This window comes from Haliotis rufescens, unplaced genomic scaffold, assembly GCF_023055435.1.
Source record: "Haliotis rufescens isolate VD_foot unplaced genomic scaffold, xgHalRufe1.0.p SCAF_103, whole genome shotgun sequence".
Classification (NCBI taxonomy): domain Eukaryota; kingdom Metazoa; phylum Mollusca; class Gastropoda; order Lepetellida; family Haliotidae; genus Haliotis; species Haliotis rufescens.
The window spans coordinates 27209-46433 of NW_025963784.1; the positions used below are offsets into that span (position 1 = coordinate 27209).

A 19225-nucleotide genomic window follows, 5' to 3' on the forward strand; every position below is an offset into this window, starting at 1 on the left:
ACGTCGTTACAAATAATAGAGAAATAGTGATCTCATGTCTGTCTTCTTGTAGGCTATTCAACAAGTCATATCGATATTTGTCCTTTCTTGGCCATTTGTCATGTTCAGGTGCAGTAAATAATAAACCTGTTTATGTTGCCTTATGTTCAATGAAGTCAGATGGTAAATTGACATTGGGATGGTTTTATATCCAAGTTTTTGACGCGTTGGCACAACACAACGAAGATCCAGTTAAAATTCCAATCAAGGGAACAATGTCTGACGTCATGTGTCTCTCGTCGTGTAATTGAATAAGGCTCCGTGTGCCACAAACGATTATTATATTTAGGCTAAAGAGTGGCAATGGTGATTGGGATTATTAAAGGTTGTGTTTACTTCGATAATAATTTGTCATAAACCTGGTTTAATACTTTTAATTCATCCAGAGATATTGACCCCTAGATTCAACCAAAATGAGCTGATTCCTTTTATAGCTACCATTTCACTACTTGGTGTATTCAGTTCACTTGTTCATTCGTCTCCTTCATCAGCTCAGGTGTAGATGAGCCTGTCGTTCTCATTTTCCTTATCACCAATACACGGTATTCAGAATTTGATAAATACAAGAACCATTAAATACTTCCCATCACATTTCCTTCGAGGTCACGATTACAAATGCTTCTGTCTTCAGTCTATGTTACAGACAATAACTGAATAAATACTAAAATAGCCAACTAATAGTATACACATTCAGATATCATCCGACGTAATGTCTTTAGGGGTTTGCACATAATATTTTCGGCCCAGAGCAATATTAACAAGGAATACGATATGTATAAATCGGCATGTGCAGGAATCTGACACTAGTATATGATACATTAAAGGAGAACCTTGTTTAAACCGATCGATCACGATAAAAATCCTTGATCCGAAAATCCGAACAAGGCTACAAATTCATGTTGCTGGAGGAACTGTTCATACCGGAATGTACACATTGTGTCAGGGCTTTGCGGGAAGGTTGGTTGTCTATGCGGTGTCATACTCAGGTTGATCACAGTACGTAGGAACAAATATGTTGCTGTGCTGATACAGAAAGATATAATATGAATTACATATGTCAGTAGCGGGATGTATGCAATTTAACGTGCTGCATTCATTTGAAAATTTGAAGAAGAAATGAAGGGGGAATATGAGCGGTGAATTGTGATATTGAGGAAATGATATCATAAAAGTGAGCACCAAAACACTTGAACTTGTTTAGTTTAGTTTTCAATAGTGCATAAGATAATCATGCAGTGATCAATACGTAGTGTAAAATTGACTTCCGCCAGAATAGATACAAATGATACCTTACTAAGATATGAGTACATAACGAAGAACTTCCTTTGAACTAATTGTCTAGTGGAACGTTCTACTGTTTGGTTGATGTGGATGTGCATGGGAAGCAGTTCAGTCACCTCGCATCTACTCCCGATGCCTCCCGCGAAGACTGGGGGAGCATGTGAAAATAGAAGCGACAGAATCCTTTTCATAATTATATAAGAAAATCTGCTAAAACTTCATCATTATCAACTGAAATTGCAGGTTAGAAAAGGTATGAAAAATGGTTTATAACATTGTCCCTGTATCTCTAATAAACTCGGCATTATTTGGTTAAGATATCGTACCCACCTCATATAGGTGAAGTGATCATCAGAACAAGTGTCAGATATTTAGTAACTGGTGATTGAAGAAACTTGAGGTAAGTAACTACAGGTTCGGTTTGAACCTACAATGTCTGATTGAAGGTGTCGGATTTCCAGTCCAATAAAGTGAAATGTTCAATTTACAAAAGAAAAGATATTTACCAGGACACAGGTTTGCTTGAATGGCTTCGGACGTCTTTCATATATGTGCTCTTAAGGCGGGGCTGCTTTATCGAAAATGTTATGTAAATACTATTTCAATTAATGTATCAATCTTTCTTAATAGTTCTACCACGTGTTGATAAACACAGAGTACAACGATATGTATTTATTTCTTTATAAGCACAAGTGGATTATTGAACCAAGATATAGTGTTGGTACTATGTGACATATACTAGTGTAGAAGAAACCAAAGAGATGTAAACCCCAAAGTGAGGCATTAGATAAAGTGAACCCCATTTGTATAGACAGATTTTGGTAGCACAATTGTCGCATACGATATGAAAACCGTGTGGATTCATAGTTAATAGTTTTAGTCATTCATAGACATATAAATACATGTCTGGCTTGGCAATATCGGTCTACGTCTGGACTGCCAACAGCATCACTGTCTGAAGAGATCACCATCACCTTCAATACATGAACCTCGATGAGTAATACATCCATATGGTAGAGCAGAGAAAATTGTATCTGGGAATGGGACATAACCAGGTTTTCAAGGTTCAACTGAGGTTGTTGGATTGGATAAAGTAAAATAAATAAATAACAAGTGATCTCAAATGGCACGCGCTGAGGATATGTGTTAGATACAACTAACGTTATGCAAATGTATTTGTTATACTCTGTGCGTGTGTGTGTGTGTGTGTGTGTGTGTGTGTGTGTGTGTGTGTGTGTGTGTGTGTGTGTGTGTGTTTGTGTGTGTTTGTGTGTGTATGTGTGTGTGTTTGTTGCTGCTTGTACTAGTCCGGACTGATGCCGATTTATAGTGCAAGCTCAGTGAGATACCATGCCGCAGTTTAACATGAATACCCCACTAAGTATACTGACTCCGAGCCAACCAGTCCTTGTTTTAGCCCTTAATGTCGTGCGCCGGACAGGGTAACAATAAGTACCATCTTTTAACGTCTTTTGGTATGACGCGGCGGGGGTTCGAGCCCAGGACCTTCCGCTCTCCGGGTGGACGCTCTACCACAAGACCAAGGAGGCGGCTGTTATACTTAGGAGGTAGACTGCGCGTTCAGTTACAAATTCAATTTTGCGAAGTTAAATCTAAGGTAAACTAGCCCTTCAATGTAAAAACAGTATGTTTTTCTCCATTCTACCATGAGTGAATAGAACGCGTACTTTTTGGTGTAGCAAATGTATCCAGTCCAGTGTTTTGAATGGGTTGTCAATCTAAATTACGGAATCAGCTACAACAGCCTGTAAACAAAATACATATATCCTGAAGCAGTTTGTTAACACCTTTAACATATTTCACTCGAACATATGACAGGCATTGAAAGCATATAAGGACGGCAACTTGGGAGGCTAATATGAGGCGGGCATGCCTAAAGAAAACTAAGCAAGCTTTGCAAGGCTTTTGCTCTACACCGCATGCCACCATTATGAAGTCATTTCGTTCATTGTGACGCAAAACATATGACGTCACAGTCGTACATAGAAAAGCGCCAAATTCTAAGTTCTCTGTTGTCTCCAAAACTTAAATAATTCTCTTTGTAGATTTCTATCGTCTTTTCTGCACTAAATGTACACTTGGTATATTGTAGCAGCCGCAACTTTGCATTTTGTAACCTGTAATGGTAGATGTAGATTGACAATGACTGAAAAAAGTACTTTTTCATGAACATTACATGTAGCCTCCGCGGTGATGCGGCCGTCAAACCAGCTGTTTCAATCAGAGGGGGTTTCGTGTGATTTAATAGCCTCTGATTGACCCATCAGATTTGAGTAATTTACCAATCCATGGTAGAATTACTAGTATATAATGATTATCATTATTAAATGGGAATGATATTTGTACACCATACTAAGATATTCTGATATACTTACGTAGTGAAACCGAAAACTCTTTCTTTCAAATAACCAGCAGCCAATCATCAGACGTGAAATTAAATCTTTCCACTATACATCTTTAAAAATACTGGTCCCCATTTGACCTCCTGAGCATTGCACTGTTTATGAATTGATGTCGTTAGAACCTATCCCAATTTCACTTCTAACCTCTCTTATCACATACATTACGTCGCACAATCTGCCATTGTCGTAGACATGGTGTTCAAATGCGTCCACTGTGCACTAATATAGAAGAAACATTGTAGACAATACATTGTCAGTCGTCAGTAATGTCAATGTGCGTTTGTTAGAGCTGATCAAAGGGAGGTAACTCTATCGACTCTGTTTCCAGTTTTTCGAACATGGATAAGGAAATGAGACAAATCCATGTACACTTAGAGTAAAGTAGTAAGACTGGGACGCAAGTTTGTATACAGGCACATATACACATTGCACAATATGGAGGCAGTATAGCACCTTGAACACAGGATGAAGATGATAACAATGTCCAAATATGTATGTTGATCAGTCCAATCAGCATATTTTCTTCATCTCTTTTGATACACAAGGAACATATGTGCGACAATCATGTGGCTTAGAAAACAGGAAACATACTGACGCACGCACGCACGGACACGGGACAAAATATACAGTTTCTTTTTCTGTTAATTTGTATTGCTTATTGGGAATGTCAAGTGAAATACAAGTAATGTCGTCAGGTGTATAAGCGTAAAACAAACAAGAAAGAGTATCCACATATTTGTGCTTTCAGCAAGGATCTTCGGATTTTCGGATTTTCAAAATCGATATTAAGATATGGCGATTGTCTCACTGCAGTGTAATGATATGAATGGGTCACTGAAAGACAATGATGACAGCAGGTTTTCGTAAAATGGTGAGCATGCCCTGCTCTACTGGTAACACCCGCCACTCCCACAAATTTACTGAAGAAAGCGTGCAATGTTCCTACCACGACATTGGCCTGACCATGAACATTTCTGGACCAGTGATCATTATCATGAGCAATATCCACGTCGTCCGGGTTGCCAGTCGTGACCATCCGATTCATTAAAATGAGTCCCATTAAGTTAGGAGGAGTGAAACGTCCCTGTAGATGCATTGAATAGCATCGCGCATAACTTTGACAACGTTGTTATATTTGCTAACATCCTTTGAATGTCTACCATTAAATGTGTGGAATGACTTGAAGAAGCCTTTGATGGTGCAAACAGAACTTGAAATACTTAGTCCTATGAACGTTATAAAATGTAAGAGGGGATGTTGTTGAATATTGGACACATAAAGTCGGATTTTCAGACGCACTAGTTTTATCACCAATACAAATCTGTTGCTATAGTGTACAGATGAGTGAACATTCACAACTGTATTAACACGTGTTTCGTCATGACGCTAATCTCTTCCGTCATCCTTCTCGGTTTACATGCAAAGGTTTTCAAAGTTCAAGGGGAGGTGAAGAGGACCTTTCCAAATTTGACGCATCAGTGGCAAAAATGACGTGCGATGCAGTTCCCTATTAACACTGGCTTTTCTTTTGCATGTGATTACGACGGAGCAACCAGTGGGACAGAACCTTTTCGCTAACACCTGGTATCATCACTATGTGATAGTAATTAAATATACATGAGAATGATAATCGCTTTTACTTGATTTGTTAGATGTGTGCAGAAGATAATAGGCATGACAATTTGGCAAATATAATATGAATTGTATGTCCGAGGCAATGTTTTGTAATATGTACCTGCTTCTGTGATATACGATTTGTGCATTAAAACGACTAAAGTTTACTGTTAGTTTCAGGCAATCGACACGAGAGCGACTGAGGATTATGTGGCCTTGGCATAGTAGTTGGTGTGTGTTTTACTTAACTGTGTGTGTTCTGATATAAACTTCTTCATGTCTGTTGTTCTGATATCGAACGTATGCAATATTGTAATGGGTTACTCGCAGCCATTGTTATATGCATCGATGCGTCTGCTGTCGATAGATCGATACTTTTCACACTCCTTGTGTGAAGAGGCTTTATTTAAAAGAATTATCAGTCGGAAAAAGCATATTTTTTAAGCAATCAGAATCAAGCATTCTTTAGTGTCAAAGACTACAATGCCCAAATACTACAACTCGGCGATAAAACTATCTAAGCTTAAGTACTATTCACAGAAGATAGTTTGTCTCTCTTGATCTGTTCAGACTGTCCCAAGTATACTAGCTGTAACAAAAATGTTACAAAAGTTGTAGATCGTCGATAAAGATTAAACGTATTTTCTAAACACGCGTCTATGTTGGCAATACCTTATTAATCAGCCAACTTGTGTCACCAAGAGACAAAACATTATCTTTGTTTGATGTTATCACTATCTCCCTTGACTACATGTCCCTTAATTCATCAAAGTAGGAACAAACCCTAATCGACCTAGCACCGAATCCATACAAGTAAAGGAATACTGCACCATTCACACGTCCCCACATCATCCATAAACAAAACCTAGCCCATTATCACTTATTCTGAAACCAGCTCCGTTGTCTGCCCAAAGAACCGGAAGTTCGGTAGTTCGATCCCCGTTCACGCCTCACCATGAAGGAGATAAAACAAAGCCTTGTCGGCTCCGAGTCAGTTTACAGTGTCTGAGAGAGGTATTCATGTTAAATACTTGCCACGTTGTAGGTTCGAAGAATCGTATGAACTTACTTCAGGTATGACAGGTACTGGAGACAGATGTATAAAGACTTGCCAGAAGAAACGGGTTATTGCAATGTTTATAGAGACATCCTTCAGTGGAAGTAGACACTATTATAAAGTATATAATTACCTGTGGAATTTGGGGTACAGGTTATATTAAATATTGTACCAAAACCCAACGGTTACATGGACTTCATTGAGCACTGTTGATCCAGGCAATAAGGAACAACCTTATCAGAAACCTCCGGAAACAAGAGATGGCATCCAAGGAGGTTTCTAACTGTGACTAACACTTGCCTGACTCACGTCATGTCCATTGTGAGATCATGACGCTAGACGGCAAGATTGTAAATTCATATTGGTTATATTCTGCGAAAAACCTGTTTTGAAAACAAACTAACCCAATATACCAAGTTTCTTAGGATTAATTCCACAATTCAAGGACTCTTGTTTGCATTGTCAAATAGACGCAAATATAGGATGTCAGGACGTGACATTGCTGGCCAACTGAGAGACAATGCGGGATTTTTAATATGAATATGACTCAGACAGAGTATATTTACTTCGAAGACATGTCTTTGTGTTATACCGTTAATGCCGAGCGCAAGACAAGGTTAACAATGTTAAAGCAAGATGAGTAACATGTTAAAGCATTGTTTGTAATGACACGACCGGCCATCAAACCACCGAACTTCCGCTCTCCCGACAGATACTCTCGCTACGCACCACCCCACACGCCACACACAAGACCAAAACTTACACAAACACAACGATCACCTGTACTGTTTACCAATACAACCAGTATATAAGCCAACAAGGCCTGTACATTCCAAGGTTGCCCCCGGTCTCTGTAGGTCACGGCGCATCTTACACTTCACGTTGCAGATCTTGCTCCATTAATGTGTTTTATCTATCCTTATAAATCACTGACAAAGACTAAAACACACTTTATACCAGAGTTCACCACCCTTTGTATATAGCTTGCACACCAAATATAAACCAATTTTAGTCTAATTAACATCGTACAAACGATTGACATTTCATACCCACTAGACCAGGAGGCGGTCAATAAAGAGTAATACATATTAAGTTTGCTCACATAAGATAATGTTATTCAGTAGCTTGGTAACTGTTATGTCAATACTCAACTGCAGTCAGGTGTTGCCAGTTATTCCCAAACACGGAAGTAGGTCACCTTCAGAAACATAGCAACCAAGTGACGTAGCCTCGTCATTATACATAATCAATATGTAACCGAAGTATGAAAGGATGAAATTGCATCGTGAATACTACTGCTTTGATGCAACTCGGCAATTTGTGAATAGGTCATATACTTTTTGTCGACTACAGATTCAAATGAAGGAGCCTTGGTGCTCATAGCGTATCCCACCTGTGTGACTGATGGAGATTCTTACACAATGAACCTCCACGGATACTCTTTGAAACATTATCGACGGGCCTATTTATAACTTTGCAAATGGCGTGTAAAAGTCTGAAACCACCCAGGCCTTACATCACAGGGAGAACATCAGCGCTTAAAGTGGAGGAGATTGTTAACATTCTTAGGAGTCCAGATGAGAGCAAGACCATCCAGACTGCCCCCGCCACACCTCAGGGAGGACAGGTGTACCTCTATAAGATATCATCGGGTATGAGAGAAGGTGAGTCAGTTGTGTTCACGCTTAATGCTAACATGAGGCATGGATCGATATATAGAAAAAGGTTAATAGTCCATGGAAAACTTATATTATGTATAATATAATTTGAATTCAAAAGGTTTGTTAAACACACACGATGAATGTCCTCAAAAACCACATGTATATACATGTAGGTTTCCAGTATTTCTCTGCATGACGTGATAATAGATTTTATGTTCGCTAATATTGTTAACGAGTAACTGCCATGCATAATAAACCTCCAGTGACATCTTCATATTGTTCTCCAAATGGGTTAAATTTCATTAACAAGGATGCTATAATGTCATAGAGATATTTTAATTGAAGTTGCGTTTATATTGTAGCATATGCATGTTACTTGCTAGGAGAAGTTACTTTGCAATTTAACAAAACAATTTAATGAAATGTAAAATCAAATGACAAATTAAACTTCCGGGGATCGAATACGTAATCTTCGTATCTGCAGCCCAGTGAGTGTATCACTAGGCGACAGAGGCGGTTAAATGTTTTCAAGAATGTCTTTTTCAAGTACCCTTACGCTAGCAACACATATTGTAGGCCCATATTGGCGCCCCTCAGTTTAATCCCTTCGATTCCGGTCTTAACTCTCATAAAGACCCTCAGACGTGTTTTATCCTACACATAAATCACTGCCAATTCAGCTCAATCGTCCATATCGTTATTTCAACTACTAATATATTCTGTTTCTGTTCTTCTCTCTCTTTTTATCCCCTTTACAATAACCGTGTACTTTAACGAACATTTATCCAATGTTTACATGTAGGAAGTCAATTGTTCAACTGATCAATATAAGCTAAACAAGAATTTGTATTGTTTTAAGGTATGTGGTTTAAGGTATGTGCACCCATATGCCCGATGACATGATATTTATCATTACAACCTCTAATACAACATATATGCATGACCTTACAGTTCTATGAGTGTGGTGTGTCCGTTGGCCCATGACAAACAAAGTCGACTTTGCATTTAGGTTTCATTAATTAATACCTACACCACACGTGACACACTAACATTCAAAGCTTCTTGACGGACGGTTCATCGTCAGGATAACAACAACGCTTGCAATGTCATGAGACTCATGATGTTACATTATATTTACAGACGTGTGGAAGGACGACAAATATCACTTCAGAAGTGATGGAACTCGGAAGCAGCCTAGCTCAAGTCCAGTCATAGTGAAGCAGTACCACAAGGCTTACACCGAGGACAAGGCAACAACAAGGGCCTTTGTCAGAGAAGCATCGTATCTGTACAACCAGCCTCTGAAACACGTCCTAGTGCAATATATCGGGGACCACACACAAGCACAGCCTGCTCCTCAACGTAAGAAGCGTGGTCAACAGACAGTTAATTCCCCAGGTGACAGTAAATGTAGAAAAGTAGAATCAACTGGTGGAGCTGTACAGTCGGGTGTCACGGAGAACACTAACTCCAACCTGGACCCTGAAGATCATTCATCACCGACAGAATTGGAAGACAACGGTAAATCAAACACTATTCTAGGTGTAACATTGAATGAAGCAAAGGTGTCAGAGACTGAAACAAAGAATGTTCATGACACAAATCAGAAACGCAGCAGGACAGGAGATCATAGAGGTGATGATGACATTGAATATGTGGGTACAACGTCAGGCTCCCCTGTCAAGAAACCCCGTTTGCAGCCTCAAGTTGAAAATGACAACGCAGTTGTAACCTGTGTCACTAACACACCCTACGCTTATCTGTACACATTTCTAGAAGATGTAGAAAGGAATCGTGATGTGATAAGGGTCGTGCAACAGGTTTTATCTTTATCAAGGTTCTGGAACAAGGACTGTACCAACAAAGACAACGCATGCTTGTCACTCATTGAAGAGGTCGACAAGAACTGGAATCTAGATGCAATAAAAGCAAGGAACTGGGTTAAATGTTCTGTAAATACTGACGTTCTGAGCTTGAACCAAGACCGGTCAGTTTACATAAACCTCATCGCAGCAGTACTTGTTGGAGCATGCCATACCAGGACTGAAGTACAGGACTTTTTGAAAACACTGAAGGATCCTCCTTCACACCCGCAGCATGTACAAGAGGACGTCCCCCTGTCACGTGACTGTACATACACAGTTGGCTGCTACACCATCAGAGGAGATGTTCTGTCTCGCCTGGAAACCAACGACTGGCTGACAGATGAAGTAAGTAGTCCATCTGCAATATTTACACAATCACACAAACTACATGCGTAGTTAATTATCCAAGAAAATCATTTCATAGAGCATAGGAGGCTTTCGATTTCATCAAATGATGTCAGTATTAGGTATTAACTGAGGGCGTGAGGGTGGTGAGTGGTTCAGTCACGTAATACTCATTGATAGTGCCTTGATGTAGGCAAGGTAGAGCGTGAGTTTGGTTAAACGCCTCTTTGAACAGTAGTGTCATGGTGAGTTGGACTAAATTATGAAGAAATTCCAAAGTGAAGCATACCTTAGACGTTTACCACTTTGTTGATTCCCATGGCGAGTCTGCAAAGCGAAATGCGGCGCCTTGGACCATGAGCCCCCGTCTTAAGATTAATACAGCAACGTTTGACAGTTTCTTCTTTTTACACCAGTATTAGTTAACCATCAATTAATATAATAGTGCTAATTATCAACTCATTGCCATGCATCTCGATTATGCAATGATAACACTACTCACCTGCAATGGGCATTGTGCACAAAATCTAGTACATCATCAGTTCAATTGTCAGTCATTGCTAACAGCCGAGATATTCTCCTCATGATGGATATGTGATGTGCAGCGGATCCTGCTTTGATTTGAAATTACAAGCGTTCCCTTTGAACCGAAAGCATTGGGGGATTAAACAGTATAATAAATATTCTAATAAATGAACTCTTACCTGTCCAGATCATGGACACATACCTGCATCTCCTGGAGAGAGAGTGGTGTTCCCGTGTCAGCTTCCACTGCCTGGTGCTGCCTACAGAGACAATCCTTCTGTGGGAGGCAGGACAGTACACAGACAGGATAAGGGGGAAAGATGTGAGTGACGTGAGATTTATATATTTCCTATGATTCTGTCATTCCGAGTGTACCTTTGCATGTCCACCCTACCAAGAACATGGGCAAGACTCGAAAGATACTTTGTAGTAATTGTATATTTCTTGTGATAACATATGATTGGTCTATGCCATGATTGCGTATTCAGTGTGATAGTAATTGCCACTTGCAATTGTGCACATGATTGATTTATGTACTGCAATGTGTTTCGATTGAGTCAAAGCTAGTAACCCCATTGATCATAATGCTATTCGTTTTCAATAATGCAGTTACAAAAGCAGATATTGCACATGAACATATTCATCTTGCTACATATCATTGTACGAAGTGAAAATCTGGTTGTCAGAGAGAGTTCTTTAGAAGTTCTCAGTACCAAGTTCATGATACCAATTCACTTATATCTCTGTTACTACACCATATCCATCTTATGTGAAGCACATATTTTTGGATATATTGATCATACACCGAAAAGGCATTTGTTGTGAACTTTCAGGAAAATTTGACAAACTATACGTGGGTCTTAATGCCAGTGAACATGCCGCGTAATCAACATTGGGTGCTACTGGTGGCTAATGTCAAGGATGGTACAGTGGGCGTGGTCAATTCTAAACCCGCCTTAGATGTGGAGGACACAGTTGTACAACACTGGAGGTAGGTGGACAGAAGTAGATAAAAAAAGCCAGGGCGTGTGGCTGCACATAATAGATAAACATGATTATATTTCAATATCAAGAATGTATTTCTATTTGGTCATTATGCAAATCCTTTAAAACCAAGCTATCCAATTTGAAATGTTGATTTGTCAAAAACAAACATGAATGTAAATAAGACCCATTTAAAAACTACACTCACATTTGTAGCTTTTACTTTTGGGTAGAAGATATAGAACAACTTGTTAACAGGGTTACTCAGTTCCCCAAATTTGGTGCACTGTGGGAATGATTTAAATGCCATAAATACAGTTATGTCACTCATTCATTTAAACCATAACATCTGTATTTGCTAACATTAAACCTAATGATGGACAAAGCAGGAGAGAACATCAGAAATGTCAGGACCGGATATTTTAGGCACTGCTGTATTAACCTTCTGCTCTACCTTTACTTTAACACCAGTCCACATGAGTTGAAGACTTTATCGCCATCGAGTAATATACATGTATTCCTCAGGCTCTTTGTAAACCACTTGAAATCTTCGTCTAAGGAAGGGAGCAAGTCATGGATGAAGAAACAGTACCCAGTGATAGAACAGTCTGATGGACACAGCTGTGGGATATTCGTTCTGATGGTAGGTTGGTTTGTAGCTATGTTTTTGATATGAAAGGCAACATGTGTCTCAATAACCACGTATGAAAGATACCTTTTCATTTCTAACTTTCATATTCTCAGGCAGCTGATGCAATTTTGGCGGAGAAGTCTCCAGGCATCATGAGGAACTGTCACGTTGAGAAATACAGGCTGTATGTACTTCAGAGGATACTACAGTATGCCAAGGACAAGGGAGATGTACAGGGTGGAGGAAATCACATGATGGCAGTTGATGGACAGGGTAATGTCCCAAACGAAATTCAAACTGTAACACTGGAGACAAGAGATGTACTGGAAAATAGCTGTACAATGACAACAGAACAAGGAGGTCCAACTATTCATGAAGAGGATGGACATGAAACACATGAAGGAACCGTCTGTGCTATCGCCAGTGAAGAAAGTATGCATTCTGGAGATCATTACTATGTTACGTAATTGTAAGGCGTTACGCAAGGTATTATATTTTAGATCTACATGTGCAATGTTGTACACTACTTTCTTACAAACGTTATTTGTTTTCACAGATACAGAGGACTATCCATGTTTGGATCAACACCTGTTGCATAAGCAGAAGATGGCGTGTTTGTTAGTGGTTGCTTTGGCGGAGAATAACCTGGAGGAGAGGATGCTATGGGCAGGGTCTGACACAGGGACTCGCGTGGAAAGAGAAACTTACAAAAAATATATTATTTGGGCACTCAAGGTTTTTGACATCAATGAAGAAGAATACACTGAAAATATGATGAAACATATTTTATCCCAATTGGCGGGATGCTGTCTCCATCACGAAGGAGGCTCATATAGAATAAGAAATCATGAAGTAGCAATAAAGCTAAGAGAAAAACTGCTCAGTGATGTGAGACAGTTGGTTGAAAGGATGGATCTCGAGTTCATATTTCGTTATGTGACATTTAGAGGTGATCCAACCGAAGAGGAACAACTAGATGTGCCTTTTAAAATCGAATTGAAACATGATGATCTGCATATTGTAGCGAAGCGTTTTGTTGCAGCTGTACATGGCAGAAAGTTTGCCTTTGTGTGCATGCATTCCCTATTCCAGGTAGAGGCATTTGTTAATATGGTTTGGGAGAATCTCTTGCAAAATCTGAACAAGGACAGATCTGAACTGTTGAAAGTATTGTCAAAAAATGACATTATATATGGATATTCCTTTCTGTTTTGGGCGAGCATCACAGACAACTCGAATTTGCTGAAGAAAGCATTGAACAGTGTTCAGTTTAAGGTAAAGAACACAGAGAAAGCTTTGTTTGGAAGTTGCTTTGGGAGTAGTTTGGCCAACTTCGAGTACATTTGTTCCAAAAATAACTTGAAGTTGGATACGTTGTCTATGCCGGTACCCAAACTCCCAAGACCTCTTATTATCAAACTGCAGTTGGCAGTTGTAGATGATCTGAGAGTAAAGTTTGGTAAATGTTCACTTTTGGACATTGCCTGTATGGGTGGGTTGTCTACAGTGGCTTCCAGACTGTTACATTTGATGAAGACGAGCAAGAACAAGAACAGTTCAAGAAAGAATACATATGTACATTATGCAGCCATGTGTCAAAAGGGCAAAGATGTCATGGATATAGTTATAAAGAAGGGACAACGTAGCATCAATATCATAGGTCCTGAAGGATCAACACCTTTACATTACTCGTGTGCAGTTGGAAATGTTAACATTGTAAGCTACCTGTTACGGGAAGCAGTGGACATTGGTAAGCCAAACAAGAAGGGTGAAACTGGACTTCATTTGGCATGTATATATGGGAATGCAGAAGTTGTTAAAATGTTATTACAGAACAAGGGAATAAGTCATGTGACAGATAATTATGGCGGCACACCTCTACATCATGCAGCCTGCCAGGGACATAGGGAGGTTGTGGAGGTGTTATTGGAGAACAAGGCAAATGTGAATCAGAAACGTAATGATGGCAGAACACCTCTACATCTTGCAGCCTACCAGAAACACAGGGAGGTTGTGGAGGTGTTATTACAAAACAATGCAAATGTGAATGAGAAACGTAATGATGGCAACACACCTCTACATAATGCAGCCTACCAGGGACATAGGGAGGTTGTGGAGGTGTTATTACAGAACAAGGCAAATGTGGATGAGAAACGTGATGATGACAGCACACCTCTACATCTTGCAGCCTATCAGGGACATAGGGAGGTTGTGGGGGTGTTATTGAAGAACAAGGCAAATGTGGATGAGAAAGATAAGGTAGGCGGCACACCTCTACATTATGCGGCCTCCGAGGGACATCGGGAGATTGTGGAGGCGTTATTACAGAACAAGGCAAATGTGAATGAGAAACGTAATGATGGCAACACACCTCTACATGATGCAGCCTTTGAGGGACATAGGGAGGTTGTGGAGGTGTTATTACAGAACAAGGCAAATGTGAATGAGAAACGTAATGATGGCAGCACACCTCTATATCTTGCAGCCTGGCAGGGACATAGGGAGGTTGTGGAGGTGTTATTACAGAACATGGCAAATGTGGATGAGAAAGATAAGGAAGGCCGCACACCTCTACATCGTGCAGCCTACCAGGGACATAGGGAGGTTGTGGAGGTGTTATTACAGAACAAGGCAAATATGGATGAGAAAGATAAGGAAGGCCGCACACCTCTACATCGTGCAGCCTACCAGGGACATAGGGAGGTTGTGGAGTTGTTATTACAGAACAATGCAAATGTGAATGAGAAAGATAAGGAAGGCCGCACACCTCTACATCATGCAGCCTTTGAGGGACATAGGGAGGTTGTTGGGGTGTTATTACAGAACAAGGCAAATGTGGAGGAGAAACGTGATGATGGCAGCACACCTCTATATCTTGCAGCCTGGCAGGGACATAGGGAGGTTGTGGAGGTGTTATTACAGAACAAGGCAAATGTGCATGAGAAAGATAAGGAAGCCCGCACACCTCTACATAGTGCAGCCGACCAGGGACATAGGGAGGTTGTGGAGTTGTTATTACAGAACAATGCAAATGTGCATGAGAAAGATAAGAAAGGCCGAACACCTCTACATCATGCAGCCTTTGAGGGACATAGGGAGGTTGTGGAGGTGTTATTACAGAACAAGGCAAATGTGGAGGAGAAACGTGATGATGGCAGCACACCTCTACATCTTGCAGCCTATCAGGGACATAGGGAGGTTGTGGGGGTGTTATTGAAGAACAAGGCAAATGTGAATGAGAAAGATAAGGAAGGCCGCACACCTCTACATGATGCAGCCTACCAGGGACATCGGGAGGTTGTGGAGGTGTTATTACAGAACAAGGCAAATGTGAATGAGAAAGATAAGGAAGGCCGCACACCTCTACATGATGCAGCCTACCAGGGACATCGGGAGGTTGTGGAGGTATTATTACAGAACAAGGCAAATATGGATGAGAAAGATAAGGGAGGCGGCAAACCTCTACATAGTGCAGCCTTTGAGGGGCATAGGGATGTTGTGGAGGTGTTATTACAGAACAAGGCAAATGTGAATGAGAAACGTAATGATGGCAACACACCTCTACATCTTGCAGCCTACCAGGGACATAGGGAGGTTGTGGAGGTGTTATTACAGAACAAGGCAAATGTGAATGAGAAACGTAATGATGGCCACACACCTATACATCTTGCAGCCTACCAGGGACATAGGGAGGTTGTGGAGGTGTTATTACAGAACAAGGCAAAGGTGAATGACGAACGTGATGGTGGCCGCACACCTCTACACGATTCAGCCTACCAGGGACATAGGGAGGTTGTGGAGGTGTTATTACAGAACAAGGCAAATGTGCATGAGAAAGATAATGGTGGCAACACACCTCTACATGATGCAGCCTTTGAGGGACATAGGGAGGTTGTGGAGGTGTTATTACAGAACAAGGCAAATGTGAATGAGAAACGTAATGATGGCAGCACACCTCTATATCTTGCAGCCTGGCAGGGACATAGGGAGGTTGTGGAGGTGTTATTACAGAACAAGGCAAATGTGAATGACAAATGTGATGATGGCCACACACCTCTACATCTTGCAGCCTTTGAGGGACATAGGGAGATTGTGGAGGTGTTATTACAGAACAAGGCAAAGGTGAATGACAAACGTGATCGTGGCCGCACACCTCTACACGATGCAGCCTACCAGGGACATAGGGAGGTTGTGGAGGTATTATTACAGAACAAGGCAAATGTGGATGAGAAGGATAAGGAAGGTCGCACACCTCTACATAGTGCAGCCTTTGAGGGACATAGGGAGGTTGTGGATGTGTTATTACAGAACAATGCAAATGTGCATGAGAAAGATAAGGAAGGCCGCACACCTCTACATCATGCAGCCTACCGGGGACATAGGGATGTTGTGGAGGTATTATTACAGAACAAGGCAAATGTGGATGAGAAGGATAAGGAAGGTCGCACACCTCTACATCATGCAGCCTTTGAGGGACATAGGGAGGTTGTGGAGGTGTTATTACAGAACAAGGCAAATATGGATGAGAAAGATAAGGGAGGCGGCAAACCTCTACATAGTGCAGCCTTTGAGGGACATAGGGAGGTTGTGGAGGTGTTATTACAGAACAAGGCAAATGTGAATGAGAAACGTAATGATGGCAACACACCTCTACATCTTGCAGCCTACCAGGGACATAGGGAGGTTGTGGAGGTGTTATTACAGAACAAGGCAAATGTGAATGAGAAACGTAATGATGGCCACACACCTATACATCTTGCAGCCTACCAGGGACATAGGGAGGTTGTGGAGGTGTTATTACAGAACAAGGCAAATGTGAATGACAAATGCGATGATGGCCACACACCTCTACATCTTGCAGCCCAGCAGGGACATAGGGAGATTGTGGAGGTGTTATTACAGAACAAGGCAAAGGTGCATGAGAAAGATAATGGTGGCAACACACCTCTACATGATGCAGCCTTTGAGGGACATAGGGAGGTTGTGGGGGTGTTATTACAGAACAATGCAAATGTGCATGAGAAAGATAAGGAAGGCCGCACACCTCTACATGATGCAGCCTACCAGGGACATAGGGATGTTGTGGAGGTATTATTACAGAACAAGGCAAATGTGGATGAGAAGGATAAGGAAGGTCGCACACCTCTACATCATGCAGCCTTTGAGGGACATAGGGAGGTTGTGGAGGTGTTATTACAGAACAAGGCAAATGTGCATGAGAAAGATAAGGAAGGCGGCACACCACTACATGATGCAGCCTTGCAAGGACATAGGGAGGTTGTGGAGGTGTTATTACAGAACAAGGCAAATGTGCATGAGAAACATAAGGAAGGCCGCACACCTCTACATGATGCAGCCTACCAGGGACATAGGGATGTTGTGGAGGTATTATTACAGAACAAGGCAAATGTGGATGAGAAAGATAAGAAAGGCCGCACACCTCTACATCTTGCAGCCTCCCAGGGACATAGGGAGGTTGTGGAGGTGTTATTACAGAACAAGGCAAATGTGGATGAGAAACGGAATGATGGCAGCACACCTCTACATGATGCAGCCTGGCAGGGACATAGGAAGGTTGTGGAGGTGTTATTACAGAACAAGGCAAATGTTTATGAGAAAGACGATAAAGAAGAAACTGCTTTACAAAAAGCAGAGGCACAACATCACGATGATATTGCAAGGATTATAACTGAGGCAACAAATATACATGACCTGACAACCAACCATGGTACAATTATAGATAGGTAAGAGCAATGTGGAAATGATGCTTGAGTTGACAGCCCAAACACATATATTGTATACGCTGTTTTGCAGAACAGTTTTGAAACCTCAAATAACCATATGAGACCTCGAAGAGGACAGTACCATCAGACATATATTAACATATCTATTTCAGCTAAAAAAGAATATGGACAGAGCATTTCTACAAGGCCCCCAAAACAACACACTATTAAAAGTCCCAAATCAATCAATCAAATATGTCCTGAGAGACCAACAGTGTATTGATATTCCATGTCTGTCCATGACTTGGAGGTCATCTTGGATTTGGGGGCCAGTCAGTTAGTGTGACAAGTTTTATGCATATAAGTCCCAGCACACTGTTTCAGAGATAAAAGCTTCAACAGTCTGAACTCATATTAAGGAAATGTGTCCGCCATCTTGAAATTGCCGGCCATCTTGATGTTTTGTAGATTTTTCAATAGTCGAAAACGATCAATAGTTGTGAAGATCTTTTTAGAAACATAATATGGCTATTTTGCAACACAACACATGCTGTTTGTCATCAAAACATTGAACCTCATCTGAAATATGGAAAATACTATTGACAGTTGGTTGCCATATTTGATTATGTAAATTAGACATATTTCCCAAACTGGGATTGCTTGGGACTTTAAGTATGTTGTTTTGGGGACCTTGTAGAAATGCATTGTGGTGAAATGAACTCTATTCCTATTTGTTCCAAGTGAAACCTTATTTTCCATGGCCTACATATGTCAATGGGGACTTTGCAAAAACACTAAAATAATAATGTTTACCAATATTTGAACTTAATTAGACTTCACTGTGTATAATATTGAATGATTCGTTGGTTTACGTTTATGAGTATGTGGGGCTTCCATTTAGTTTGGAGTCTTTTTCATTAGATACGAATTTGAATGCGCTGGAGGCTTTTACATCTTGATTTTGTATTATATGTCACAATAGCATCACTATTTTGATTAAGTCCTATTTTCTCTGACATGTTGGGTCAAGTGCATTTGGTACTGTTTCAGGGTGACAACCGATGGCCAGTTTCTTAA

General features: G+C 40.6%; 2 protein-coding genes across 2 annotated transcripts; both read left to right on the top strand.

Annotated features, from left to right (window-relative positions):
- The first annotated feature begins 7686 nt into the window (after nucleotides 1-7686).
- Nucleotides 7687-14674, top strand: LOC124125549. Its single transcript, XM_048391968.1, has 8 exons — nucleotides 7687-8078; nucleotides 9216-10285; nucleotides 10998-11132; nucleotides 11644-11801; nucleotides 12320-12437; nucleotides 12539-12857; nucleotides 12982-14481; nucleotides 14655-14674. The coding sequence occupies exons 1-8, from the start codon at nucleotides 7895-7897 to the stop codon at nucleotides 14672-14674; spliced, it is 3504 nt and encodes a 1167-aa protein (XP_048247925.1). The 5' UTR covers nucleotides 7687-7894.
- Nucleotides 14675-15810: 1136 nt separating this feature from the next.
- Nucleotides 15811-19225, top strand: LOC125377890 (ankyrin repeat, PH and SEC7 domain containing protein secG-like). Its single transcript, XM_048391969.1, has 3 exons — nucleotides 15811-16337; nucleotides 16635-16919; nucleotides 19199-19225. The coding sequence occupies exons 1-3, from the start codon at nucleotides 15855-15857 to the stop codon at nucleotides 19223-19225; spliced, it is 795 nt and encodes a 264-aa protein (XP_048247926.1). The 5' UTR covers nucleotides 15811-15854.